The 27,985-nt window shown below is 53.4% G+C and overlaps 9 protein-coding genes across 9 annotated transcripts; 5 read left to right on the plus strand and 4 right to left on the minus strand.

Annotated features, from left to right (window-relative positions):
• Positions 1–1,087: 1,087 nt before the first annotated feature.
• Positions 1,088–2,294, minus strand: ACET3X_000324 (uncharacterized protein; the record flags this gene model as incomplete). The annotated part of the gene is made up of 2 exons (XM_069447607.1): positions 1,088–1,491; positions 1,550–2,294. 2 exons carry the CDS (start codon positions 2,292–2,294, stop codon positions 1,088–1,090), a joined length of 1,149 nt encoding a protein of 382 aa, XP_069310566.1.
• A 2,965-nt stretch (positions 2,295–5,259) lies between these two features.
• On the minus strand, positions 5,260–5,985 carry ACET3X_000325 (uncharacterized protein; the record flags this gene model as incomplete). The annotated part of the gene is made up of 1 exon (XM_069447608.1): positions 5,260–5,985. One exon carries the CDS (start codon positions 5,983–5,985, stop codon positions 5,260–5,262), a length of 726 nt encoding a protein of 241 aa, XP_069310567.1.
• A 382-nt stretch (positions 5,986–6,367) lies between these two features.
• ACET3X_000326 (uncharacterized protein) lies at positions 6,368–8,017 on the plus strand (the record flags this gene model as incomplete). The annotated part of the gene is made up of 2 exons (XM_069447609.1): positions 6,368–6,422; positions 6,486–8,017. The coding sequence occupies 2 exons, from the start codon at positions 6,368–6,370 to the stop codon at positions 8,015–8,017; spliced, it is 1,587 nt and encodes a 528-aa protein (XP_069310568.1).
• Positions 8,018–8,242: 225 nt separating this feature from the next.
• On the minus strand, positions 8,243–9,509 carry ACET3X_000327 (uncharacterized protein; the record flags this gene model as incomplete). Its single annotated transcript, XM_069447610.1, has 2 exons — positions 8,243–9,358; positions 9,408–9,509. 2 exons carry the CDS (start codon positions 9,507–9,509, stop codon positions 8,243–8,245), a joined length of 1,218 nt encoding a protein of 405 aa, XP_069310569.1.
• Positions 9,510–9,866: 357 nt separating this feature from the next.
• On the plus strand, positions 9,867–10,892 carry ACET3X_000328 (uncharacterized protein; the record flags this gene model as incomplete). The annotated part of the gene is made up of 4 exons (XM_069447611.1): positions 9,867–10,177; positions 10,227–10,605; positions 10,823–10,834; positions 10,890–10,892. The coding sequence occupies 4 exons, from the start codon at positions 9,867–9,869 to the stop codon at positions 10,890–10,892; spliced, it is 705 nt and encodes a 234-aa protein (XP_069310570.1).
• A 1,435-nt stretch (positions 10,893–12,327) lies between these two features.
• On the plus strand, positions 12,328–17,237 carry ACET3X_000329 (uncharacterized protein; the record flags this gene model as incomplete). Its single annotated transcript, XM_069447612.1, has 4 exons — positions 12,328–14,670; positions 14,723–15,358; positions 15,413–15,694; positions 15,750–17,237. 4 exons carry the CDS (start codon positions 12,328–12,330, stop codon positions 17,235–17,237), a joined length of 4,749 nt encoding a protein of 1,582 aa, XP_069310571.1.
• Positions 17,238–19,216: 1,979 nt separating this feature from the next.
• ACET3X_000330 (uncharacterized protein) lies at positions 19,217–21,729 on the plus strand (the record flags this gene model as incomplete). Its single annotated transcript, XM_069447614.1, has 2 exons — positions 19,217–19,391; positions 19,445–21,729. 2 exons carry the CDS (start codon positions 19,217–19,219, stop codon positions 21,727–21,729), a joined length of 2,460 nt encoding a protein of 819 aa, XP_069310572.1.
• A 1,836-nt stretch (positions 21,730–23,565) lies between these two features.
• ACET3X_000331 (uncharacterized protein) lies at positions 23,566–24,973 on the plus strand (the record flags this gene model as incomplete). The annotated part of the gene is made up of 2 exons (XM_069447615.1): positions 23,566–24,252; positions 24,308–24,973. Exons 1-2 carry the CDS (start codon positions 23,635–23,637, stop codon positions 24,971–24,973), a joined length of 1,284 nt encoding a protein of 427 aa, XP_069310573.1. The 5' UTR covers positions 23,566–23,634.
• Positions 24,974–25,377: 404 nt separating this feature from the next.
• On the minus strand, positions 25,378–27,974 carry ACET3X_000332 (uncharacterized protein; the record flags this gene model as incomplete). The annotated part of the gene is made up of 4 exons (XM_069447616.1): positions 27,759–27,974; positions 27,677–27,708; positions 27,549–27,623; positions 25,378–27,498 (listed from the first exon to the last, which is right to left on the minus strand). The coding sequence occupies exons 1-4, from the start codon at positions 27,856–27,858 to the stop codon at positions 25,378–25,380; spliced, it is 2,328 nt and encodes a 775-aa protein (XP_069310574.1). The 5' UTR covers positions 27,859–27,974.
• Between the last annotated feature and the right edge of the window lie 11 nt (positions 27,975–27,985).

The raw sequence follows: 27,985 nt of genomic DNA on the forward strand, positions 1-27,985 counted from the left end.
TAAGGGGCATGCAGCGCGGTACCTGGATGACGCACCGCTGGTTTACTGCTCGAAGCGTCCTGGTGCCGTGATGAGTGACATTTTTGGTGGGACCTGCCAGGAGCCATCACTCCATCCTGCACGCCGAAAGTCGGCACCACGCCGTCGCTTAACCCAGACACCCAGACGACGGAAGCATTCATTCACAGCATCCAGCAGCCACCATCGACTGGCCGCAACACTTGCTCCCAGTCCCCGTCACTCGCCCGCCTCAATCACGCCTCGAGTACCATGCCCACGACGACCAACTCGAGACAGGTGGCTGACAGAATCGAGTGCTGACGGCACAAGCACGTTCCCCCATGCATAACCGGTGGCAGCGAATCAAGGCCTCGGGGCCGTCGTTGTAGCAGTTGGGCTGCTGCAGGCCGTCATCGCTGAAGATGCCCATGTAGCTCGACGGTATCGCGTAATCGACGCGCAGTCAAAGGACACTTCGACTAGTGTAGGCTTAATGTAAGGAAACGGAAGCCTGCCACAACGGGCAGGAAGGGGCCGGGTAAATCCATTAGTTCAAGATAACAGCCTTAGCCAACGCCCTCGACTGCTTGGTATCACGACCCGGACGGAGCGGTAGCATCAAGCTGTAATTAACACCATCACGCTTTTCCCGGCTGGTTTTGAACGGATCCACAGCAGCGCCGGCGTCCCTAATCAGAGCGGCGCGATTCTTCGGGACTTGAAAGCGCCACGGCACTTTCGAGGATCGTCTAGACCGCGAACGACGTCTCCAGGCCGTTGAACAAACTTTACTTAGGCACGGATTTAAGCACTGTACAAGATTGGCGCGACACCGGCTCAACGTTGTATCGTACGTCGCGTGGGCGCATGCGCGATTCATTCGGAAGTCACAAAGCTCCAGAGTCCGGAACCAGCCAGTGTTACATCCCTTTGTCGATCCGACCGTCCGACGATCTACATGACGACCTCGACTCATTGCATGCCGTGTTCTTGGACTTTGTAGACGGAAGCGCACGGCACTCGGCGCTTTTTTTTTGAACTATCTAAAAAGAAGCAAAAAGCTTGTCCCATCATCATCATCGATGACTTATACAAAGTGTCCGTCGCAGTCAAAGTTGCCCGCCGTCTTGAAGTTACAAGAACTCTCCAGTCCGCCCCCAGTGATGTGAACGTCGTCAATCTTGATGTTGCTACAGCTTCCCTCTCCACACAGGATATAGTAGTTCTTTCCCTCTTCCGTCGCAGTGCCGGTGATGTTCCTCATGACAATGTTCTGAATGATGACACCGTTCGTTGGCTCGCCGGTTGGTCCACCGTTCAGGTAGTCTTGCTGGATATCGATTCCATAGATGGATATGTTCTCAACGCGGATGTTCTCGAATAGGATGTTAGAGATGAAGCCGGTGGTATTCGAGTTCGACTTGATGCGGGCTCCGTTCTCGGCGTTCAGAACGACAGAGTTGGTGAAGGAGATGTTGGTAACATTGTTGTCTGGAGGGTGTTGTTAGTCGAGCACCACCGAAGAGGGGTGATTGAAAGGATGACATACTTGACTTTCCGCCAACCGATCCAATGGAAAGACCGTGGCTGCCGTTGCAATACATGTTGTTGACCAGGATGTTGTTTCCGCTTGTGACTGCGACACAGTCGTCCTGGTTGATGACGACGCTGTCACGAACCGTGGTATCGTTGGTGCTTCCCAGATCAAACCCGTCGCTGTTGTGTGATGCAGGCAGACCGTTGGAGCGGTTGTTGGGTGCATATCCGGCGCTGTTGTTCAGCGTGATGTGGTGGATATCCAGGCCAGCGCTGTTGCTGATAGCGAAGCAGTGAACAGGATAGTTCTCAATGTACATGTCGTGAACCGAGCTGTTTCCAAGAACCTTGCTGATCTCGATAAAGTGGTTTGGCTTGGTGAGGCCTCCGTTGCTACCAAGACCGTCCCACCAAGCTTGACCATTGCCATCGAGCACGGCGTCTGCATCGGCTGTGATCTCAATGTTGGATCCTCCCACCTTGATGAAGGCATAGTTTGCATCGGCGTATTCCCAGAATGTCTTTCCCTTGAAAGTCACCTTGGTCCCACTCTTCAGCTTCGAGAGATCAATAGTCGAGTTTCCGGGCACGGTGAGGCCATCGAGAGTAATGGAAGTGCAGGCCGCTGTTGCTGCCGGAATGGCTGCGTACTCTGTCACGTAGCAGGCATCGGTAGCCGCAGTCTCCAAGGGAGAGGGTACGGCAGCCGCTGTTCCTACGGCAGCAAGAATGAGCAATGTAGATGCTTGGAATCGCATTTTGAGGGATAGAGCTGATGTAAATCTCAAGGACTTCTTACTTTCACAGGGAATCGACTCTGCCGTATATATATGTTCATAACCTGGCGGCCCCAGAATCTCCGTTGAAAAGCCACCTGCATATCCCCGACGAATCGCCACATAATTTTGCGCGCGGCCACTGTAGAAACCTGAAGCCTCGTCATCTACGACCAGAAAGCACAAGCAACCTAAGCACTAAAGCCAAGAGCAGGCAAGGCTTGACAGCAGCACTATGTATGAGGAGGCGTTCGCCCCACCACCAGGCACTGAGAAGTCAGTGCTTGCATGGGGAACGGCTCGGAAGAACGTGGGACGTGGCCAACCAGTCCGTGGCGAAAGAGCAAAGTCGCGTTCTGTTTGGTCGAAACGTAGGGGAAGTAGGACCTGAAACATTCATCCGGAGTGCGACCAGCACATGGCGGAAACGCGGAGTGAAGGCACGGAGAAATGGATTCCGTCCAACGACACGGCTACTTAGGTGCCTCGATGACCAGATGACTGATCGCGGAAATGATGCAGGACGGCGGGAATTGCGTATGCCATAAGTAATCCACCACTTCGTGCGCTATCAACGAAAGGTGTCCAAAAACTCCTTTATCCCCAACATGCGAAGAAGAACCGAAAACACACATGCACGACAAAACGCTGCAATTTATCTGAAATGATCGCTGCGCTGGTAAAAGGAAAGATTTACGTTGGAAGCGCGAACTCGGAAAGAGCCATGTTACTAGTGGCTTGGCGCGGCCCTGGTTATCAGATCAATGCATGCCCAACCTCCTGGTTCCTCATGCAGAACAGACCCTTACATAAGTATGCAGGGCAAGAACGGCCAAGACTATAATGCACATGTCAGCGGAAGCCACGGATGTATCAGAAAGCTTTGTAAGGCCTCGAGGCTTAACGACTACCTGCCTTTTTGTCTGGCATAGGCCAAAACATATGTGGATGTGTATCTCAGGGGCTGAAGTCGCGACTCTCTTGACATTCATCAAACTGCAAGCTATGTGGCAGTAATCTGATACGATGCTGCAGCCAGGTGAGGTAACGGAGCTGACATTCGATCGAGTATATTTCTGTTGCAGTCAACACATACGAACGCGTTCGGCTTGTTCAAATCATAAGCTACGCAACAGTCACGGAGGTATGTATACCTTCGCGCCTTTTCGACAATTTTCGGACCGAGGTGGATGCCGCACATACAATCTCGCGCAACAGGTTTTGATCTCGGCCGCTTACTGTGAATGAGGAACAAACACTTCGATTTGCCATGACATGTGCGGAACCATATTTTGGGTATTGTCAAGCGTCGAGAATCCCTTCGATTTGAAGTCGATGATGACGAGAGAAGGATTTGTATATGTGGAGATATGTAGACATCTCAGAGCACATACAAAGCTCGTAGCGAGATGTGAACGTATATCCACTTCTGTCGATCAAAACTTCCATGAAGAATCTCGCCAATTAAGCCCAGAGGAACATGGCCTGCTCATTTCGGCATTTTGAGATGCCAAGAAATCCGCTCCTGAACACTCATGGGAGACTGTGTTCCTGCGTGATAGAAGTATGGGTTCATAACATCACAGAATATTCGATGCTGTCAACCAACACACTCTCCTCCAAATTGCACTGCCACAACCCATGCACCATGTCCTCTTTTCGAAGCTTGATCGAATCTTGAACCTCGTTTTTGATGCGAAGCAGAATTAACATGATCCACACTTTTGGTAGACTCGATTATCCACAGGGGCACAGATTCATGGTAACCTACGCATGGATGTTGTTTGAATATGCTGCAAAGCAGATTGGAAATGAGGAAAGGGTAGAAGGAGATGGGAGGTTTTACATAGACTTGGATAGCTTCAGGTGCAAAAGGACGTAAGACATGTACAGCAGACGTGGACATGATCTCCATCTTCGTCACTTTTGAAGCCCCTATAATATAGCGGCCATTGCTGACACAATCGTCTCCTGACAGTCAGCTTATCGATCTCACGTAAATTCTTCTTGATGGACTCACAAAGCCAGTCACACCCAACCAAAGCTCCATCCCCATGGCCTCAATTTTGATCGCCTCTGCTTCCACTGGTGCTGTCACTCTCGACGTCGATGAAGCAGAGTGTTCCACCGTCTGGCTCGCCCGCGTTGTACTAGAAGAGCCAAATTCTACCGTAGAAGTCGCCATTGGCACCGAATCAGCCAGAGATCTCCAAGCCTCTGCAGGCGACAAGGTTGCTGGAGTACTTTGATATGGGATAGATAACCCCCGTGTGCTTGTGTTGGAGTCTTGTGAGTTGTTATCAGGTACGTCAGGTATGTCCGGGACTTCTGGGTCAGGCCGATTTGGTCTTGGGGCGGGTCGTGGTCGTGGTCGTGGTCGTGGTCGTGGGAAGAAAGCTGCAGAGGATGTTGTGACAAGGAGAAGACACAGTAGGGTGTGTGGTAACATTTTGAAGAGATGCTTGAACCAGAGTCCGGATTGTGTGACGGGATTGAGAGATTGGTGCTGAATAGGGAAGAGGTACGCGTTGTGGCATTACCAGCCATGTTGTATGTACAGGTCCATAAAGTCTGTGTTTCAAGGCGTCCAGGTTGTGTCCAGCCTCGTCACAACGTTGCGGCGGAGCACCAACTGACAGGGTGGGAATACGCCTCGCGCTCCGCTTGCAAAACCACCACCTAACGGAGTATTTGGGGGCCAAAAACAACAACCTCTAACTTTCTTGAAACAGCTCGGCGCGGTAATCATATGCGAAAGTTCTGTTGAAAACCTGATTTATTTGTCAATTGAGCAGAGAGGCAATGCTGGACAATACCACGCCCTGTAGTATACTTTGAAAAACCCCAGTACCCTCATCAACGCCATCGCTATGCGCAAGTACAAAGGCAGTACACCCGTTATGATACATGGTGCGAACCGACCAAGCTCGTCTCTGGCTTGTCCGCATTATCGATATATCTCATCAAACGGCCTGGTATCCCGGAAACAGCTCTCCCATACTTCGTTGACTACCTTCCCAGCATGCTCTTGGTCTTTTATGCCTGGCCGAGCCATCATGCTTAGTGTCGCCCTCCGCCTGACACAGGATTGTAATTGTTCGGTGATGCGCCACTGGTTGCGTGTGAAGAACTCTCTGGCGAAACGACATTCGCCGCTGAGTGTGGACGCGCGTATCTCAAGGCAAGCCTGGTGTCGCAGGTTATCGGATTCTACTTTGAACTTTAGATGGTCCCATGCGTGAATCATTTCATGCGCCATGGTGTCTTCTTGATGTCCGCGATTGCGGAACTTGTTGGCGCAGAGGAGGATGCCGTGGTCGAGGGAGAAACCGCCCGATTGCTCGTTGGTGCACATCCGACACAGTATGTTGTCCTTGTTCAGGTCGCCTCCCAGTTTGTATACTTCGTCCGACAGAAAGCGTATAATGGGACTATACTGCAGTAGGTACTCTTTGTTCGACTCGCATCGCTTGCATATCGAGTCTGCTTTGATCTTGTCCATTTCGCCAAAGTAGCCCTTTTCTAGTTCAACATCTCGAGAGCCCGTCATGCGACCGAGCATTATGTTGAAGGCACTGCTCCATGTGTAGTATACGGGGTCGATCTTCTGAGGGGGTGGTTGAGCCATGGCGGAGAGGGATGCGCCATCGGGCGCCGTCTCGGAGTTGGCCATGGTACGGTTCGGCGGCGTGCGACTCTGCAATTCGGTGACCAGAGTGTAGGGCGCAGACGTGTGGCGTGACGTTCGACGATGCTTACAGTAGGACGTGTTCTCGATTCCCGTCGCGAAAAGTTTAGGTGGAGATGGGGAAGGAGCTGGTAGCGCGGGGAGCCAATCGGAGCGAAGACGTCACCGCGAGCAAGGGCGCCCGAAGATCGCTTGCGAGGGAAACTTGGGCTTGTTCCAGTCATCAGTTGCGCGTCAATATAAAGGGCGGCGTGTATGTGATGAGGCGCTGGGCTGCAATCATACCTCAGCCGTCTCTTCTCTCCTACAGCATTTTCGACTATCCAACATCTGCGCCTGCCGCCAGTGCATCGCACTCTCTGTCGCAATGGCCGTCCACATGCGCAAGCAGCCCGGCCAACTGACCGTCGTGATCAAACTCGGTAAATACAGAACAGTAGTTATTTCACGTCGAAAAGAAGAGAACACCTGACCAACACAACCAGGAACCTCGTCCATAGTCGACGAAAAAACACATCAGCCCCTCCTCTCCATCCTCTCCCTCATCGTCGAGACAGCATGCAGCCTACGCGCGGCCGGGCATCGTGTCGTAATTGTATCCTCTGGCGCCATTGGTGTGGGTTTGCGACGGATGAATCTCCCACGACGCCCAAAACACCTCCCACAAGTCCAAGCGTTGGCTGCCATCGGCCAGAGCAGACTGATGTCGCTATGGGACCAGCTGTTTGGCAACTTGGAGCAACCGATTGCTCAGGTGCTGTTGACGCGAAACGACATTGCCGACCGGACACAGTACCAGAATGCGCAGAACACCTTTATTGAACTGCTGAGCATGGGTGTCATTCCTATTGTCAACGAGAACGATACGTTGGCCGTCACCGAAATCAAGTTTGGTGACAACGACACGCTGAGTGCCATCACTGCGGGCATGGTCCAGGCGGATTACCTCTTCCTTATGACGGATGTGGATTGTCTGTACGACAAGAATCCGCGTACAAACCCAGATGCAAAGTCAATTGCTGTTGTGGAAGACATTGCCGATCTGGCAGCAGATGTGAGCTCGGCAGGTAGTTCCTTGGGAACAGGCGGCATGAGCACCAAGATCGTAGCAGCAAGGTTGGCGACGAGTGCAGGTGTTACAACAGTCATCACCAAGAGTAGCAAGCCAGGCAACATCTCGGGCATCATTGCGCATGCAGAGAAACAACGAAAGGCGAGGATGTCGAGTCGAAATTCAGTCACCAATCTGCAAGAAGAAAGCGCGTCACTTGCTCAAGCAGCCTCGCAAGACTCAAACCTCGATCTCTCAGCATCTACAGCCTCATTAGGCGACCAACAGCTCGCTGAACGCGCATCCCCCAAACCAGAAGAACCAGTACCCCTACACACCCGTTTCCTCCCGATATCCAACCCCATTCGCGACCGCTACTTTTGGATTCTGCATGGTCTTGCGCCCCATGGGACGATATACATTGACCAGGGTGCATGGGCTGCGTTGAGCGACAAAGCTGGCCTACTACCTGTCGGTATCGTAGACGTAGACGGCCACTTTGCGCAGCAAGAAGCCGTACGCATCGTCGTTGTCAAACGTCTGTCCAACTCATCACATTCTCCCAAACCAGTACAATCGCCAACCACCCCGCAACCTCCGACAACGCCTGGCGCTCTAGCCCACGGCGTCCACGCTCCGATTCCAATTCGGCATCCCCTTACGCACTCGTCGTCGTCATCGTACTCGATGAGTTCTTCACAGACACTGCAGCACCCGCCCAATTACGAACTGCATAACCCGGCACCGATTGAGATTGGGCGAGCAGTAGTGAACTACTCGGCTACGGAGATTAGGAGAATCAAAGGCCTGCATTCGACGCAGATTAGCGAGGCGCTGGGATATGCAGATAGTGAGTATGTCGCACTGCGGGAGAACATTGCCTTCTTCGGGGGCGAGAGGAGTAGACCTAGTACGCCTGACTTTAGGCATGGAGAGAAGAGGAGTGAGGCGGTTGAGGCGCATTAAAACACTTTCACAACGCGTATAGACGGCAAAATAGATGGTGCTTGGAGGAATAAAGATTGAAATGCTTGCATTGCATGCGATGCGGGATATATTCCCGTGACTATTTCAAACGCCAACGGCCAACCGAAGACTCCAAGCAATGCGACCAAGAACAAAAAAACTCAGTGACTTCCGTGCAAAACGCCCCTTCGCCGTCGTAGATGTTAGACATTATGTAAAAGAAGACTAGTAGCTCTCTTCTGACTGCTCTGAGCTGCTGCGTATCTTGCCACCCGAGGTACGCTCGTAGGCTCGTGGGCTGCCCTTGCAGTGCTTGACGATCCACGGGTGTACCTCGACATCCTCAAGCGCGATACGCTTCTCAGGGTCAAGCACCAGCAATCTCTTGATGAGATCCCGTGCCTCTGCGCTGACGAAGCTGGGGACAGTGTACTCTCCCCTTGCAATCTTGCGCTGTGTCATGACCTGTGTGTCCTCAAAGGGCGCTTCGCCGACCAGGAACTCATATGTCAAGACACCCAGACTCCACAGGTCAACCTTCTCGGAGTAGTAGTTGTCCTTGCCGCCACCGCGAAGCATCTCCGGGGGCAGGTAGTCGAGAGTTCCGCACATGGTGTTGCGGCGGTTGTTGGGCGCGTGCACCGACCAGCCAAAGTCGGAAATCTTGATCTCGCCGTGGATACCGACGAGGATGTTTTCGGGCTTGATGTCGCGGTGCATGACGTGCTTCTTGTGGAGGTACTTGAGTGCTGCGGCCATTTGGGCAATGTACTGCGCTGCTTTCCATTCTGGGAAGCGCTGTTCCTTGCGGAGGTGCTTGTAGAGCTCTCCCTTGCCGGCGAACTCGAGGATGAGGAAGATGCGCTTTGCGTCGTGGAAGTGGCCAAACAGCTTGAGGATGTTGGGGTGGGTGAGATGTGATTGGATCTCAATCTCGCGTCGGACCTGCTTCTCGACCTTGCCCTGTTGGAGCTCCGACTTGTGGAGGACCTTCAACGCACACACAAAGCCCGAGGAGCGTTCCTTGGCGAGGTAGACGCGACCAAACTTTCCCTTTCCCAGGGGCTTGCCGATTTCGAACATGCCCAGATGCCATTGTTTGGGCTGGGCAGGGTTGGAAGGAGCGGTGTAGATGGCCGACTCGGTAAGGGTGCGGCGGTGGGAGCCGCTATGTTCCGATGGGCGGCTGGCGCCTGCTGTGATGGCGACCTTGGCGATGTTTGCCGTCTTTGCGTTTTGCGTGGCAAGCTTCTGCAATGGAATCTGATGGGGCAGCTTCATGCGGTTGGCAGCTGATTGTGACGACGACAGGCCCGTCGATAGAGATGTGGTGGCAGACGACTTGAGCCTGTTAGAAGCGACTCTATACGATGGACTGAGTGATACACACCTTGGCCTTGTGGTAGGTAGCAGTGGATGCCACCTGGTCGTCGTTCTCATCGTTGATGGTGGTGCGCTCAAAGGCGGCTTCGAGGTTTGCAACGTCGGCCATTGTCAGTGTCGGTGTCGAGATGCAGGCGGGCTGGAACGACAGGAGGCAGTCAGTACGACAGCAAGAGACGTCGCCAAAGGGGATTATGGAATGCTAAGTTGATGGTTCAGGGACGGCATGGCATGGCAGTTAGTTAACCACAAACAAGTGGGTTTCACGCGTTGCTATGGGAGACGGCGATCGGCGGTCGGGGCTTCCGTTCGCGCCCCACTCCAGAGAAGGTCCCCGCCATCGGGCCCACCTGCAGATGGCAGATGGCAGATGGCAGATGGCAGCGAAGAAGCACACAGTACATACCTGTACTCGCCGCATATTTTCTCCCAAAAGCGTCGCGTCGCATCGCACACATCTCGAGACATGGCGTCGCTCAACGGAGCGCCCGCAGATACCGTGGCACCCGGCCAGGCCGACACATCCATCACCAAAGAAGGCTTCAACATCACCACGCGCAAACTCCCCATCCTCAAGGCTGGCCCGATAGAAGAAATGACCAAGAAGCTGGGCATTGCGCCGCCCGAGATGATATTCGGCGACAACATGGTGCGCATAGAACATGCGCAGAGCGGCTGGTACATTGAGTTCAATGCCTTTGATGCGCTGGACCGCGTGGACAAGACCGGCGACAACATGTTCAAGGTGGCGTACTCGAAAGAGTGGCAGCAGAACCGGTGAGACTTTGTCCACGACGCTGCCCGAAATACCCCTGACCGCCATCAGACAGAAGCAGTTCGAGGACATCAAGGAAGTGGTCAAGCCGTTCGACTGGTCCTACAGCACAGATTACAAGGGCACCACGCCGCCAACACCCGCATTTGAGCCTACCGAGACACCCATACCGCTTGCCCTCCTCAAGCGACCCGACCCCATACACTTCTTCGACGAGCTAGTACTGTACGAGGACGAACTAGCCGACAACGGCATCGCTATGCTGTCCTGCAAGATTCGCGTTATGCCGCAGCGCCTACTGTTGCTTGTGCGCTTCTTCATGCGTCTGGACGATGTTGTCTTCAGGATGCGGGACACGCGCGTCTTTGTCGAGTTTGGTGATAATGTGGTGCTTAGAGAATACACGGCGAGAGAAGAAAAGTACGAGAATGTGCGCAAGAAGCTCGCAGGAAGGAAAGAGGACGTGCTTGCGATAATGCGAGATCCCAACCGCTTGGCCGAGCACATACCCATTGTGGAACATAAGCTCGAGGGGTTGCAGTTGAAGTGAGCCGCGCGATGTGACTCAACGTGCAAACAACGGCCCATCAGCACCAAAGCAATCGCGTTAGAAGCGTGAACGGCGAACGGCCAACTAAATCTGCAAGACCATCAACAAAGTTTGTGCCATGCCCGCAAACATGCCGATCAAATACAAGCTAATCTTTTGTTTAGTGATCATCGTACCATTATTCCGACACCAAACATCCCCATCCTGGAATCTTGCCGGTCGACGAGCTTCGAGTCCAGACGCACTCCCCTAATCTTGCAGAAGCGTTGTCGAGATGCACCAATAATCCTCATGCGCGACGCCATGGTCATGGTCAATCCCCTACCGTGTACATATTTAGTCTACAATGCATGCAGTCGATCTTGAGCTTGCCTAATGCGCATCCATGCGCAAACGACCTTCTATGTGGCAGTGTGCGCGCATGTCAAGATCGTGGGCGTCTGGTCATCTAAACCACCAGGCATGCCGACATCTCAATGGAATTGCGAGCAGACGAACCATGTGCATGTTCATGCTCGAACGCACCTCTTCAATACCAGAGTGAAGCATTGAAACTTTATTTCAGTTTCATAGTACATGCAGATTGCTGACAGTACCGTGCGCCAACCTCCAAGACCTATACGACCTCGGGAGGTTCCTGCCACGTCACTCCCAAGGAAACAATTGATTTCTGTACGCGCCGAGATAAGCAAATAAAATTGCCCCGTTGCTCCATGATTGTCACACGCGTCTACTTAACGTCAAACGGAGATTGCCTTCGTCCGAGATTACTCTTACTCAGGGAACCGTTGTGCACCGCCCCAGATGACACCTGAAAAGTGGAAAGTGCGCAAGACTCAACAGACAGAAAATCACCGGAACTTGTGCAATACAGAGTGGACGTCCTAGATTAGACCGCCCCGATAGCCGGCAAGGCCAGCAATGGTTTGTACAATTCGTACGATGGGAGACGAGTACCGAGATGCGTGGCAGACGTAATGGAGCATCCCGAGCGATCCCTCGTCCGCAACAAGTAAGCTGTCGATCCCGGACCAAAATAAGCTTTGCGCAATCAGACGCAACCCAGCTTCATCACCTGCGGAGGTAAGCAACAGCTGCGCATTCCGAGTGAAGGCGGCGTCGACGCCATCATGGTCGCCATCTATTCTGCTTTCGACTGCATGCTGTTATCGTAGTGGTTCTTAGTGCACTCAGCTTCCGCCGCCGTCCGGGCTGTGATGTCATGTTGAACATAGAAAAAAGCAGACTGGGCGTCCAGTAGAGTGAGACTAACTGCGGTCTCGAACAACCACGCATCAAGCACACTGAACTGGGATCCGCAGACTCTCAATTCGGCCCGTGTAGCGCGCGCACGCTCCCAATCATCTACCACGACCAAGGACGAATCTTACTCAAAGGGTCCAAGCATCTCGTCCGAGGCGATGGCGCCAGGACTAGGAGCGGGCATGGGGAGCGTCCGCCATCCGGGGTGTTATGACAATATAGGTCCAAACGTCAGCGAGCAGTTAGTATATGTTGGACAGTTACAGCTGGTCTTTTTTTAAAAAAAAAGACAATACCGACTTTGACGCTACACGGCAGCACTCGCCGCTGCAACTCACCATGGCTGAATCCAAGTCCAACGGCGAGGCATACACGTCGAATACGTCATACCCCTATCAAACACAAACCCACAATACCGCCCAATCAGAATCAGAAACGCAGACTCCTGTCCACGGTGTTGTCCGAACCGCTTCTGGCCGTGAAACCTACTTCCCTGACGGCCATGCTCATGGCAACCATGGACTCTACTCATCACACTCCTACACACAAGAAACATCAAATTCGACAGGAGTAGGATTGTTCTCTTCCACTGAAGCGTCCCAATCCCACTCCAAGGAAGAGGAGATTGTACCTCTCAAGGAAGTCAACACATCTAGCTCGTCCGACTCTTCAGAAACAAGATTTGGATCAAACGGAGAGGCAACCAAGGTCAAGCGGACCGCTACTTTGTCGTCATCCGAAGATGTGGCTCCAAGCAGACTTCAGCGTCGGTCCACACGACCTGAAATTGACGACGATGGCAGGCGGGAGTTGGCACGCATCTTCACATCAGCTTCGAGAGTGACACAGCAGATGAGCATTGCGCAGCCCAATGATCCGCGTGTGGACCCCTCTAACGAGGCTTTTGATCTCAGCAAGTTCCTGAACATGTTCCGGAATCAGCTCGAAGGCGAGGGTATCGAGATGAAGAAAGTCAGTGTTGTCTACAAGAACCTCAACGTTTTTGGTTCCGGCAAAGCTCTCCAGCTTCAGGGCACGGTTGCGGATCTTTTCATGATGCCGTTTCGAGCGAAAGAAATGTTCGGCAAGTCGGAACGCAAGCAGATTCTACACAGCTTCGACGGTATTATCCGAGCCGGCGAACTGTGTGTAGTGCTTGGACGTCCCGGATCTGGTTGCTCAACGCTCTTGAAGGCTCTCACTGGTGAGCTTCATGGTCTGGAGACAGACGACTCGCTTATCCATTACAACGGCATTCCCCAAGAGCGCATGCGCAAGGAATTCAAGGGTGAGACGGTTTACAACCAGGAAGTCGACAAGCACTTCCCCCACTTGACTGTGGGTCAGACTCTCGAGTTCGCTGCGGCTGTCAGAACACCATCGAACCGACCTGGTGGAGCCAGCCGTGATGAGTTCTCTCAATTCATGGCCAAGGTGGTCATGGCTGTGCTTGGACTGAGCCACACCTACAATACCAAGGTCGGAAACGACTTCGTCCGTGGCGTGTCGGGTGGAGAGAGGAAGCGCGTATCAGTCGCAGAAATGTTGCTAGCTGGCGCTCCCTTCGCAGCCTGGGACAACTCAACTCGTGGATTGGACTCGGCTACTGCGCTGAAGTTCGTCAAGGCTTTGAGGGTCGGCTCTGATCTGGCTGGAGGTGCTGCTGCGGTAGCCATCTACCAGGCTAGTCAAAGCGTGTACGACCAGTTCGACAAAGCCGCCGTTCTCTACGAAGGTCGTCAGATCTACTTCGGGCCTGCTAGTGAAGCGAAAGCCTACTTTGAGCGACAAGGATGGTACTGCCCACCTCGACAGACTGCTGGAGACTTCCTCACAGCCGTCACCAACCCAGATGAACGAAAGCCCAAAGAGGGCATGGAGAACCGTGTGCCACGTACACCAGAAGAATTTGAAAAGTACTGGCGCGAGTCACCTGAATACAGAGCGGTACTCGAGGAGATCAAGGACTTCGAAGCAGAGAACCCGGTCAATGAGCACGGCACTCTAGAGACGCTCCGCCAGCAGAAGAACTACATTCAGGCCAAACACGCACGCCCCAAGTCCCCCTACCTCATCACCGTACCGATGCAGATCAAGCTCAACACTCGACGAGCATACCAGCGCATCTGGGGCGACGTAGCCTCTACTGCCACACAAGCCGGTCTCAACGTCGTCATCGCACTCATTGTCGGTTCCATCTACTTCGGTCACTCTGAAGGCTCCAGCTCATTCCAAGGTCGCGGATCAGTCATCTTCTTGGCCATTCTCTTCAACGCCCTTACGTCGATTGGTGAAATCTCAGGTCTATACGCACAGCGCCCTATTGTCGAAAAGCACAACTCTTATGCATTCTACCATCCATCGACCGAAGCTGTCGCTGGTATTGTTGCCGATATACCAGTCAAGTTCATACAGGCCGTGGTCTTCAACATCATCTTGTACTTCCTGGCACAGCTCCGGTACACCGCTGGACAGTTCTTCTTGTTCTTCATCGTCACGTACATGGCAACCTTCATCATGGCAGCTATCTTCCGCACAACTGCAGCCGTTACGAAGACCGCGTCGCAGGCCATGGCAGGCGCCGGTGTCCTGGTGCTCATCCTTGTCATCTACACTGGTTTCGTCATTCGCATTCCCCAGATGCCTGATTGGTTCGGCTGGATTCGATGGATCAATCCCATTGTAAGATTGTCGCTCGCTTTATTATCATCAAACGCTAACACATTTTCTCTAGTTCTATGCATTCGAGATTCTCCTAGCCAACGAGTTCCATGGAGTCAACTTCCCTTGCGACGCATTCATCCCCTCGGGTCCCGGATATTCTACGAATGGCAACTCGTTCATCTGCGACACCCAGGGTGCGGTTGCTGGACAGACGTTCATCAACGGTGATAGCTTCATTGAAGTATCGTACTCTTACTCTTGGAGTCATGTTTGGCGTAACTTTGGAATCCTTTGGGCTTTCCTGATCTTCTTCTTGGTTACCTACTTCATCGCCGTTGAAGTCAACTCTTCTACAACCAACACCGCCGAGCAACTCGTCTTCCGACGTGGTCATGTTCCAGCTTACATGCAACCTGGTTACAGCAAGGGTTCGGATGAGGAAGCTGGCGCTGCCGGACGCAGTGACCAAGAAGGTGCTGGCGATCTCAGCGCTATCGAGGAACAAAAGGGTGTTTTTACTTGGCGCAATGTCGTCTACGATATTGAGATCAAAGGCGAACCACGCCGATTGCTCGACCATGTCTCTGGCTTCGTCAAGCCTGGAACCATGACCGCCCTTATGGGTGTCTCGGGAGCTGGAAAGACTACACTTTTGGATGTTCTGGCTCAGCGAACCACCATGGGTGTCATCACAGGCGACATGTTCGTCAACGGCAAGCCTCTCGACCCCGCATTCCAACGCTCAACCGGTTACGTCCAGCAACAGGATCTTCATCTGGAAACCTCCACTGTGCGTGAAGCATTGCAATTCTCCGCCATGCTGCGTCAGCCCAAGAGTGTCAGCAAGCAGGAGAAGCACGATTACGTGGAAGAAGTCATCAAGATGCTGAACATGTCCGACTTTGCCGAAGCTGTTGTTGGTGTTCCTGGTGAGGGCTTGAACGTTGAACAGCGCAAGCTTCTGACAATTGGTGTTGAACTTGCTGCTAAGCCGAAGTTGTTGCTCTTCCTTGACGAGCCTACTTCGGGTCTCGATTCACAGGTAAATATTCCTACATCAGCTTATATATTGCCGACGATTGCTAACTTTTGTGCAGAGTTCCTGGTCTATCATCGCCTTCCTCCGCAAGCTCAGCAATGCTGGTCAAGCCATTCTATGTACCATCCATCAGCCCAGCGCCATTCTGTTCCAAGAGTTCGACCGTCTCCTCTTCCTTGCCCGTGGCGGCAGAACTGTCTACTTTGGCGAACTCGGCGAAAACTCTCGAACACTCCTTGATTACTTCAAGAGAAATGGTGCACGCGATTGCGGTGAAGATGAGAACCCGGCTGAGTACATGCTGGAGATTGTGAACGCTGGCAAGAACAACAACGGTCAGGACTGGTTCGACGTCTGGAAAGCAAGCGAAGAAGCCAATGGCGTTCAGCAGCAAATCGATCAACTCCACGAGTCCAAGAAACATGAGAACCTCGACATCTCATCGGAAACTGGTGGGGGCGAGTTCGCCATGCCACTGACAACGCAAATCGTGGAGTGCACATACCGTGCCTTCCAGCAGTATTGGCGCATGCCCAGTTACGTCATGGCCAAGTTCGGTCTCTGCACCATCGCTGGCCTCTTCATCGGTTTCTCCTTCTACCAGGCCAACACGACGCTTGCAGGCATGCAGACCATCATCTTCGCGGTCTTTATGCTTACAACCATCTTCTCGTCGCTTGTGCAACAGATCCAACCCCTCTTCATCACGCAACGTTCTCTCTACGAGTCCCGCGAGAGACCGTCAAAGGCCTACAGTTGGATCGCCTTCATGATGGCTAATATCATTGTGGAGATCCCATACGGTGTCATCGCTGGTATTCTTACATTTGCGACCTTCTACTACCCGGTCGTCGGCGCGAGCCAGTCCAGTGAACGCCAGGGCTTGGTCCTGCTCTTCTGCGTGCAACTCCTCATCTACACGTCCACGTTCGCCGACATGACCATTGCAGCGCTACCCAATGCGGAGACAGCATCAGGTCTCGTCTCGCTGCTCACACTCATGAGCATCCTGTTCAACGGTGTTTTGCAGCCTCCGGGCCAACTCCCCGGCTTCTGGATGTTCATGTACCGCGTTAGTCCGTTCACGTACTGGATCGGTGGCATGGTCTCCACCATGCTTTCTGGTCGACGAGTCGTCTGTAGCGCAGACGAAGTTTCCGTCTTTGACCCACCGGCTGGCCAGACGTGCGGCGCCTATCTAGCCGATTACGCTGCTGCCGCGGGTGGTAGCATCCAGAACCCGGAGGCGACCGCTAGCTGCAACTATTGCTCTTTGAGCAACGCCGACCAGTTCCTGGCTGGTTCGTCCATCTACTACGGCGAGCGATGGAGGAACTTTGGCATCATGTTTGCTTTCATTGGTTTCAATATTTTCCTTGCCATTCTTGCTTACTACCTATTCCGCGTTGCCAACCTCAGCTCGCTCAAGAGCCTCCTTAATAAGAAGAAGGGTGCTGCGAAGGCGAAGGAGGGTGTGGAGCAGACAGCGCAGCAGGGCGCTCACCCTGGACAGCGAAGTGGAGAAAAGGATGCTGGCACCGCTTGAACTCCATAAGATTGTTAACTATGGAGAGTGGTGTGGTTCTCGTTCGTGCCTATAGATCTTTGGGTTATTTGGTTTAATCGGTATAGTTAATACTAATTCCCTATCTTCAAATCCATGTTCTGCGATGCCTATAGGTGACGATATTCGTCCTTGTAAATGAGAAAACGACAAGAACGGTCCTGGTACAGTCCCGACCAGAGCCTCGGTACAGAGATACCTCCTGGGTATATCCATGGAGGTTTCGGCCTGTTGTAGCTCCGAGCGGTATTCTCGAAGGGTTCGCCGTTGAGCCTCATGAACGCACGCACGCCATGCAAGGGAAATATCAAACGCTGCCGCCCGTACTTGCCTTGGTACAGGATCGCTGTGAGATGAAAAGATTAAACGCTTCTGCAGTTGTCAAGTAGAGTATCGCCATATAACAGGAAGACTAAATAAGCTCTCTACAATCGCCTACATAGCGTATTACTATGCAACAGCGACATTAAACACTCTCCCTGTAGTTACCTGGGCAGAGTGTTACTGTATAGTAGAAAAATAAAACGCTCCTTGTAGTTGCCTAGGTACGGTCTTCGAGTCTTCCCTTGTATGGCGTGCAGGACTGGTACAAGAAGATCATGGTCAAGGCGTGCGCTCGTGACCTCTCGCCAATTTGCGAGATTTTACATGCCATAGCTTCTCTCCACTCTGTCACTGTAGGGCAAGGGTGCTTTCTTGCAGCCTCAAATGAGTACAGCACGTACAAATGCGACTACGATCCCTTAGTAGATACGTTTCCCGTAGATAGCAGCGCCACAGGAAGGATGTGGAGTTCTCAACTCTTTACTTCTCAACTGGTCTGCATGCCCGATTGAGTATGCCGAATCGATTGAGCTCACCGATTCATGACATTACGTACGAGCGTCCCACTACGCATAGACGAAAACGGTGCGCTATCCTCAACCAAGACCGGTGTTAGGCTATCGCCGTGCGAGAAGTTTGAAGCTGCCAATAACCGCAACCTGACAATCTCCACTCGGCTTGAGGCTCATCTTCGGCACAGATCGTTTTGCGGGGAAGTGTCTTGTGGAGCACCGGAGCGATCCCCATGTTACGACGCTGGGGTTTTCCAGGATGTGTTTCTGTTGTCGGTTTAGCGTCTACTGAATTTCAACGCTTCCTCCGACGCTTGCCCCAAGCACGGAAAATTTCTCTGCCCCCGAGTACCTCGTGACGATGCCATGCCGACGGTCGTCGGGACTTTTTGTCGGCAACACACGGTGTAGTGTAGGACCTCCAGCATCTTGCCCCGCTTTGTGATGAGCAGACAAGCCTGGAGACGTGAAGCTTGGCCGTGCATGGTCGCATGTTGCGCGGTTTCCCCATGTGCATGAGTCGTCATGGAAAGTGTACCGACGTGTTATGCGGAGACGAATGCCGAAGAACTGGAGACGGATGCCGAAGAATCCTTTGTCGATGAAACCTCCAGTTCCAGAGAGATGGTTCGTAGCACGTGGAAATGGCAGCATCCTTACAATCTGACGCGCGAGACAGCTGATCGTTCGAAGATGACTGCAGCAACGCGAAGCGACTCGCTGCTCCAAGTAATGAACTTCATTCACGATCCCCACGAATTTGCGCGAGTCAATCAACCCACTCCGACCTCTTCGTTTTTCCTTCTCCACCGAACATCTGCCGACGCGCATACAGACGTCCGACCACTATCTTGGCAGCCGCTACGCTACCTTGAGATGACGTCGTGTGGCTAGCAACCAGGACGCCATTGGTATGGTACGGGTATGTGGAGACTCCGCAACCCGGACGGGCAAACTTCGGTACATGGTTGTGGTTGCCTCACTGGCATCTAGCTGTACGATTCGGATCGTGAACTGCCACCGGCGGACGAGTATGCGCCGAGAGAGAAGCAGTATATAAGTACTCAGGTGTAGAACGGCAAATGGCTATCCAGGCACTCGATTCACCTTTGGCAATCCGGAATCATGGCACCCTCCCTCGTCTCTACTGTGCTCAAGGGCTCTGCCCTCCTGGCTGCAGTAAATGCTCAGAACTTTGGTGGTAGCGGCGGCCGTGATGAAGATGCGTTTCAGTACGTACAGCCGCTCAACACTACCATCTTGACCGAGTATGGTTCCTCTCCACCTGTTTACCCTTCGCGTAAGTCATCCTCCATCACCCAGTATGGTCATAATCAATCTAACCCTTTGCAGCAAACATCACTGGCGCTGGTGGTTGGGAGATGGGCCTCGAGAAGGCGAAAGCCTTCGTAGCCCAGCTCACTATTGAGGAGAAGGCTGACATGGTCACTGGTCAAGCCGGACCTTGCGTTGGCAACATTGTTGCCATCCCCCGCATTGGCTTCCCAGGCCTGTGTCTTCAGGACGGACCTCTTGGAATTCGTGTTGCCGACTACGCCAGCGTCTTCTCTGCTGGTGTATCTGCCGGAGCTACATGGGACAAGGCCATCATGTACGAGCGTGGTCATGCCATGGGTGAGGAGTTCAGGGCCAAGGGTTCTCAGATCTTCTTGGGTCCGGTCGCCGGTCCTCTTGGACGTTCTGGCTACGCAGGCCGCAATTGGGAAGGATTCTCGTCTGACCCTTATCTCAGCGGCGTTGCCATGGAAAAGACAATCAACGGTATTCAAGACGCGGGTGTGCAAGCCTGCGCAAAGCACTGGATTGGCAATGAGCAAGAGGTTCTCCGCAACCCTCTCTACGAGAACGAGGACGACCCATCAGAGACAACCACTGCAGCTCTCTCATCGAATATCGATGACCGTACCATGCACGAGCTCTACATGTGGCCATTCGCCAACGCAGCCAAGGCCCGTGCTGCCAGCTTCATGTGCTCATACCAGAGGATCAACGGATCTTACGGATGCCAGAACTCCGCCGCACAGAACGGTCTGCTCAAGACTGAGCTTGGTTTCCAGGGCTACATCATGTCTGATTGGGGTGCCACCCACGCCGGTGTTGCCTCCATTGAGGCCGGTCTTGACATGAACATGCCTGGTGGACTTGGTTCCTACGGCATGGCCTTTGGCATCCCCTCCTACTTTGGCGGCAACATCACTGCTGCTGTCAACAACGGCAGTCTCGACATTTCCCGTGTCGACGACATGATCCTGCGTATCATGACTCCCTACTTCCAGCTCGGCCAAGATAGGGACTTCCCCACGATCGACCCCTCCAGCGGTGACCTCAACACCTTCTCGCCCCGCAGCACGTGGACCCGCGAGTTCAACCTCACTGGCGAAGTTAGCCGTGATGTCCGTGGCAACCACGGTGAGCTGATCCGCCGACATGGTGCCGCCGGCAGCGTCCTTTTGAAGAACATCGACCGCACCCTGCCCCTCAAGGCTCCTCGCAACGTCGCTGTCTTCGGTAACGATGCAAGCGAGCCAGTCCGCAGCTCCGTTCTCAACCAGCAGAACTACGAGTTTGGCAGTCTCTTCGCCGGCGGCGGCTCTGGTACCGGTCAATTCAGCTACATGGTCACCCCTCTCCGTGCCATTCAGGACCGTGTCGCCGCAGATGGTGGCATCACTCAGTTCTTCCTCAACAACACGCACATCATCTCCAACAACGTCAGCCAGCTTGTCATTCCCCGCGCGATCCCTGAAGTCTGCATCGTCATGCTCAAGACTTGGGCTGAGGAGGGTGCGGACCGTGCTCACCTCGCAAACGACTGGGACGGTGACAAGGTTGTCGAGTCTGTTGCCTCTTACTGCAACAACACTGTTGTTGTTACTCACTCTGCTGGTATCAACACCCTCCCATGGTCTGACCACCCCAACGTTACCGCTATCCTCGCAGCCCACTTCCCTGGTCAGGAGTCTGGAAACTCGCTCGTCGACATTCTCTACGGACACGTCAACCCTTCTGGTCACCTTCCTTACACTATTGCCAACAACGGCTCTGACTGGAATGCTCCTCCCACCACTGCCATCAACACCACTGGATATGCTGACTGGCAGAGCTGGTTCGACGAGAAGCTCGAGATTGACTACCGCCACTTCGATCTCCAGAACATGTCTGTCCGCTACGAATTCGGTTTCGGTCTCTCGTACACCACCTTTGAGATCTCCGACATTGAGTCTTCTCCTCTTGAGCACAACATCACTTCTTACCCTGAGCAGCTTCCTATCCAGCCCGGTGGTAACCCCGCTCTCTGGGAGGCCATTTACAACGTCACTGTCTCTGTCGCCAACACTGGCGATGTTGCCGGTGCTGTTGTTCCTCAGCTCTACGTCGGCCTTCCCTCTTCCGCACCTGCTGGTACACCCATCCGCCAGCTCCGCGGTTTCGAGAAGGTCTACCTTGAGGAGGGCGAGAGCCAGAAGGTTCACTTTGAGCTTCAGCGTAGGGACCTGAGCTACTGGGATGTTGTCAGCCAGCAGTGGGTCATCCCCGAGGGCGAGTTCACCATCTGGGTTGGTCTCAGCAGCCGTGACCTGAAGGTTCAGGACAGCTTCACCGTTGTTGGACAGTAGATGGATATTCCCAAGAGGGATTAGCATGTGATGTTAGATTAATGACCACGCCACGATAATGTATAAGTTTAACGCATGACCCTCTCTCCCTTGTGAAGATCGACTCCACTTTGATGCTGAACGCTTATCTTGTGAGAATGACATGTTCACCACCAACTCTCCAGCGCTTCACAGAATCCCTCACCAAGAAATCCCGAGCTTCTACTGCACCAGCACGCCGAAGTGACATTGACACCGGAACAAGCCGGGCAACCTTTCGTTAATGCACAAGGCAACGCGAGCTGGATTCCCAGAAGCCAATCGCCGTTCCCGGGCCCACACTGCAGCAACATGCGCCGTCGTAGTGACCGGCAGCCGTCTCAGATCCCGAAATCGCTGGAGTGACATCGCACCGACACACATGATCGGGAGACCTTCCATTAAGGCGCAAGGCCATGCTGCTCGGGTCTGAGGGGCTGCTGGCCGGACGGGCGACTGCAGCTAGGGCTGATGGAACTTGGTGACATCAAGTGAAGTGAGTACATGAGAAGATGAAAATCCGATCTGAAAGCTGTTAGTGAAGAAATCCAAAGTGGTGAGATGTTGACTTACACTTCGCTGCTAGCTACAAGTGTCACCCATGTTTCCGTCGATTCGAGTGGAGGTTGATGGTTGAATGTGTATGGAAAGCGATGCAGACTGAGATGATGTTGGGATTTCAGACAGGATGCGCAGGTGAGTGTTTGTTGTAGCAAAGGCGCTGTTTTGTGGAGTGATGGTAACAACATTTGACCATGTTGATGGACGCGGCAGACTGTTGAATTTTTGTTTGGATACTATCGCGGTGCTAGCTTGGGTTTGGTGGGAGCTCAACTCGCTTGTAAGCGTCAGTAGCAGCAGATGCGATATGGAGTTGATAATACTTGTAGTCGCCGAATTGAATGATTATAGTACATCAGTCGTGGTTGTGGTAAGTCGGCCGGCTTCAAAAGATGAGTGAGGCGACTGATTTGCGATCTTCGCAGTGATGGTCGCATGAAATGATAGTTGCCATGATGAAGAATGGCTTGAGGAGTAACAAGCAACAAGCTTGAGCTTGTACAACTGATGTAAGTGTAGGGTAGAAGTGATGGAGGTGAGTGGGCAGCGGTATTTTTATAGTCAGCTCCAACGAGCTCGCTTCCTGGTCTCGTGATATCTAGATTGGACCCTGGATAGCTGGGCGACGTAATCTGTGCCCTTGAAAAGTGGGGCGTATTTTGGTGTTGCAGTAAGTTACAGTAAAGGTGAAGGTGAAAGAGAGAGGGAAATAGAGCTAGTAAGAGCAGCGATGTGGGAATCCTTAATATAGGCATAGAAAAAATTGTCGATACTTGAACAGTCTCACCTAGTTGCTTATGCAGATGAGCACAGGAATTGATATAGCTCTTGATTGATAGTATCTGAAGCAATGCGCGAGAGAGAGCTGAAGAATGAGCAGTAACATCAAGGAAAAGGGAACAAGAGGGATACAACAACGTATCAGGGTTTCTTCCATCGTGTACACCGTCTCAACGGACGTAACGAGAGAAGTAGGAGAAAATGCAAGGTCCGTTACCTGCTCCTACCCTGTCCAGCATTCTACGGGTGGCACACCTACGCTTCGATGAGAAAGGCTTGAGAATTCATCGACTCAAGTGATTCAAGGGACAACTCGGTATGATTGTAGTATACACGAGTTTCCAGGGCTGCACACATGCATGTTGGTGGAGTGAAGACGCAAGCGGAAGTCCGAGGCACGTTCCAATCGGAGAAACCTCGGCATCCATCCCCGAAAGTGCAGTCGCATAGTCGCGAACTCAAGCTCGCTCCCAGCATCAACGCCAAAGAGCCTCCACTCCAGTCTCCAACTTCCTCACACGCGCACGACGCGCCAATCGCTCCAAAATGGCCGCAGCAGAAGCCGAAGTCGCCGACGCGCTCTACAACCTCCGCCTGAGCATCAAAGCCAGCGCAACACCAATCCTTACCACGAGCGCCGAACCCACACCTGCCGACACCGTCACTGATCTCTCCCTCGCAACACACGTATCCTTCAATACCGACTCGGGCGACCACAGAGTCTTTGCGCTGAACACGCCCACGCGCTTTGCCCCAGATGGCAAGGCGGTTGATTTGCGCAGCTGCTACTTCGCGTGGCTGAACAAGGACGCTTCTGTTACCGATTACTTTGCCGCTGTCCAGACAATCAACGAGGAGCTGCCAAGTGGTGCGGGAGGGAGTGTCCAGAACCTGACGTTTGCACAGAAGATTGAGCTTATTGCTTGGTTGAGCGGAGAGACGGAGAGCAGCGATAGCATCGCTCCCATCGATGAAGGTGCGCTGGCAGCGGCCGCTGGTAATGCAGCGGCTATCGCAGGCGGAAAGGGTGTCCCAGTTGACGGAGGAAGAGGCGCCAAAGTAGGGAGCGCGGGCAAGATGGTGGATGCGCGGCTACTGCAAATCTACGATGGAGAGAGAAAGATGGGAGACCACAACAGCGTCTTGAGAGGATCCAAGAACGTCGTATGTATCCTTCAGCTTGCTGACAGTGTCACGACGGTAGACTAACGCAGACCAGGACTTCTCACCTTACCGCAAGATCGCCAGTACATTCCTCCGCTCACGCCCCGACGCCAACAAAATCCCCGCGCCCCAGCCCGCCCTGGTCGCGAACCTCCAGAAGCGTCCGCAGCGCCGTCTGCAACCCATCATTCTCCTTTCCCCATCCGCCTCGTCCCTCCTCCGCACCTCGAACGCGAAAACCTTCCTGAGCGACGGCGTCTTCGTTCCACCCAATACCACAGACTCGTCCAGCACATCTGCCTCAGCCAACATGATCCAGATCCAACGTCTCCTCCCCTCCATTTCGTCACAACCCTTGACATTCATCTGCGTTGATTCCACCGCCAGTTTCAAGCCTACGTACTGGAGCCGTGTCGTTGCCATCTTCACTACAGGCCAGCTCTGGCAGTTCAAGAGCTACAAATACACTCAGCCAGCTGAGTTGTTTGCAAACTACCCGGGCATCTTTGTAGGCTGGAGCTCGGAAGAGCCGCCGGAGACGGTCAAGCAGTTGGGTAGGGGTGTGCTGCCCGTTGGCGTGGACAAGTGGACGGGTAGCGAAAAGGGCAGGTGGAGGGACCGCGAGGTTGTCGAGAGGATCTGGGGCAGGATTGAAGAGGGCATGCGCAAGGGAGGTTGGACCAGAGACGGACCTGGTCTCGCTGGGCAGCAGGGGCGATAAGAACCAAGACCATGCGCGCCTTGCTGGGAAGACGAGTTTGTATCGATATGTAACGGAAGTCTATGTTGGGGTTCCGGGGTGTTTAGGCGTTTGAGTAACATGCATGGTTGGCATAGCGCGCGGTGTATAACCTTCCAAAAGCTGGCTTCGCGTATACTAGATTTGACGGAAGAACAAAATCAACATGTAGTCGCAGCATCTTCAAAAAAGAAACTCAAGTATAATGCAATCGGCTGTGACGGTCACTCATTCATACATGTCATTCAAATCCGTGATATCTCATCCCAATTAGAAACACCTTTGATCCAAAACCCGCAGAGCTGCCGCTCGCCAGATATACACGATAACTCCTAATAGATAGACCGAAGTCAGAACTTTTCTGAGCACTCTCCAAAGTATACCGTCTACCACTCCAGCGGCTCGGTAATCTCCTCTCCACGGTTGGTCTTGGGCACCGGTTGCGCCTGGACCTTGACCGGTCCGCGTCCGTGCCTCTTCAAGTAGCCACTTCCATCCAGCCAGGGCCAGACAGCGGTACGCTTCTGCTCATGCCTCTCAATCTTGTCGACGTTGGCCATGGTCAGACCAATGTCATCGAGTCCGTTGACAAGGCAGTGTTTCCTAAACTCCTCAACTTCAAACTTGGCCAATTCGGTTCCATCTGCAGCACGGATGACTTGATTGGGAAGGTCGACTTCGATTTCCTTGCCGGCGTTCGCTTCATCAGCGATGCGTTTCAGGACAGCCTCGTCTCCGATACGGATGGGCAGCATGCCGTTCTTGAAGGTGTTGTTGAAGAAGATGTCGCCAAACGATGGGGCGATGATGCACTTGATGCCGAAGTCGAGGAGCGCCCAGGGTGCGTGCTCACGACTTGAACCGCAGCCGAAGTTGGGTCCTGTGCATACTAGAATCTTTGAGTTGCGGTAAGGCTCCTTGTTCAGCACAAAGGATGGGTCTTCCTTGCCACTTTCAGCTTCGTAGCGCCAGGCGTGGAAGAGAGCACTGCCGAGACCAGAGCGCTTGATGGTCTTGAGGAACTGCTTGGGGATGATGGCGTCGGTGTCGATGTTCGCCACGTCCATGGGCGCTGCGTATCCGCGAAGGGTCTCGAACTTGGGCATACCGGCGGAGGCGCTGCCTGTGCTGCCCGTGTTTGAGGCGGTGTGCTGAGGTCCGGAGCTGGGAAGATCCATGATCTTGTCAAACTCTTCATCACTGCTGGGAGGCTCGACGTGCGCATCCAGCTCGATCTTCGGTGAGCCCTTGGCTTGTGCCGGAGCCTGTGGAGCGAGTTTCCGTACGTCGGCAAGGTTCCCTACGATAGCGGCGGCGGCAGCCATAGCAGGCGACATGAGATGGGTCCGGCCACCAGCACCCTGTCGGCCCTCGAAGTTTCGGTTGGACGTTGATGCACATCGCTCGCCAGGGGACAGAATGTCGGGATTCATGCCCAAGCACATTGAGCATCCAGCCTCTCTCCACTCAAACCCAGCATCGGTGAAGATCTTGTCAAGACCCTCTGCCTCCGCCTGCTTCTTGACCAGACCAGAACCGGGGACGATCATGGCACGCTTGATGTTGGAATCCACCTTCTTGCCCTCAACAATCTGGGCGGCTGACCGAAGATCCTCGATACGAGCGTTCGTGCAGGATCCGATGAAGATTTTGTCAAGTGGAATCTCCTGCATCGGGGTGCCGGCAGTCAAGCCCATGTACTTCAGAGCGCGTTCGCATGCCAGCTTCTTGGTCGCATCCTCAAAGTCATCGGGTCCGGGTACAACGCCAGTGATGGGGATGACATCCTGGGGCGAAGTGCCCCAAGAAACTGTCGGGGCAATGTCCTTTGCGTCGATCAAAACCTCAATGTCGTATTTGGCGCCCTCGTCTGACTTGAGCCCAAGCCAGTAGTTGCAGGCCTTCTTCCACTCTGGGCTGTCGACCTTGGGTGCAAGGGGCTTTCCCTTGAGGTAATCGATAGTGATCTGATCGGGCGCGATCATACCAGCTCGTGCACCGCCCTCGATTGACATATTGCAAATCGACATGCGCGCCTCCATGCTCAAGCCGCGGATAGCCGAACCACAAAACTCGATGACGGCACCTGTTCCTCCAGCCGTGCCAATCTTGCCGATGACGTGCAGGATGATATCCTTGCTGCCAACACCAGGGCCGAGCTCTCCGTCGACCTGAACCTTCATGTTCTTACTCCGTTGTGTGATGATGGTCTGGGTGGCCAAGACGTGTTCTACCTCGCTGGTACCGATACCGAAGGCGAGAGCCCCGAAAGCACCGTGTGTGGATGTGTGACTATCACCGCATACGACTGTGGTGCCGGGCAGCGTGAAGCCCTGTTCGGGTCCGATGATGTGCACAATACCCTGCCTCTTGTCGTCGAGGCCAAAGTATGTGAGGTCGAAGGCCTTGACGTTCTCCTCGAGAGTCATGCATTGTAACCGTGAGTCGGTCTCTTCGATGAACTTCTCGGTCGTGGTGAGGTTTTTCCGCGAGGCGGTAGGGATGTTCTGCTGGCGTTAGTCGCTGATGCATTCCACGCACAGAATGGAGAACATACGTGGTCTACTGTGGCCAGGGTACAGTCTGGTCTTCGTACTCGACGGCCGGCATTTCGGAGGCCCTCGAACGCTTGCTGTAGTTGTGTAAGCGCGCGCACTGGAGTCACGGATTGCGAAATGTGCCTACTGGTGATGTCACTTCGTGGACAAGATGCCTGTCTACGCAGCTGTCAGTACCGAACGAGAAGGCTACACATCGCAGCACATACCAATATACAGAAGGATTGTGCCGTCCTCCTTCTCTTCGACAATGTGGTCCTCAAAGACCTTGTCGTACAGGGTCTGCGGCGGTTTTACAGCAGACGGCATTTTGTAAAAATATATGGGGTATGAATAGTACAACAAGTCCAATCTGAGTGCGTTGGAAAGTTGAGAATGAGCAATAGGAGTAAGAGATACCGGACAAGGGCAGGTATCGGCTTAAATGAGGCGCATG

This window comes from Alternaria dauci, chromosome 1 (genome assembly GCF_042100115.1).
Source record: "Alternaria dauci strain A2016 chromosome 1, whole genome shotgun sequence".
Lineage (NCBI taxonomy): Eukaryota > Fungi > Ascomycota > Dothideomycetes > Pleosporales > Pleosporaceae > Alternaria > Alternaria dauci.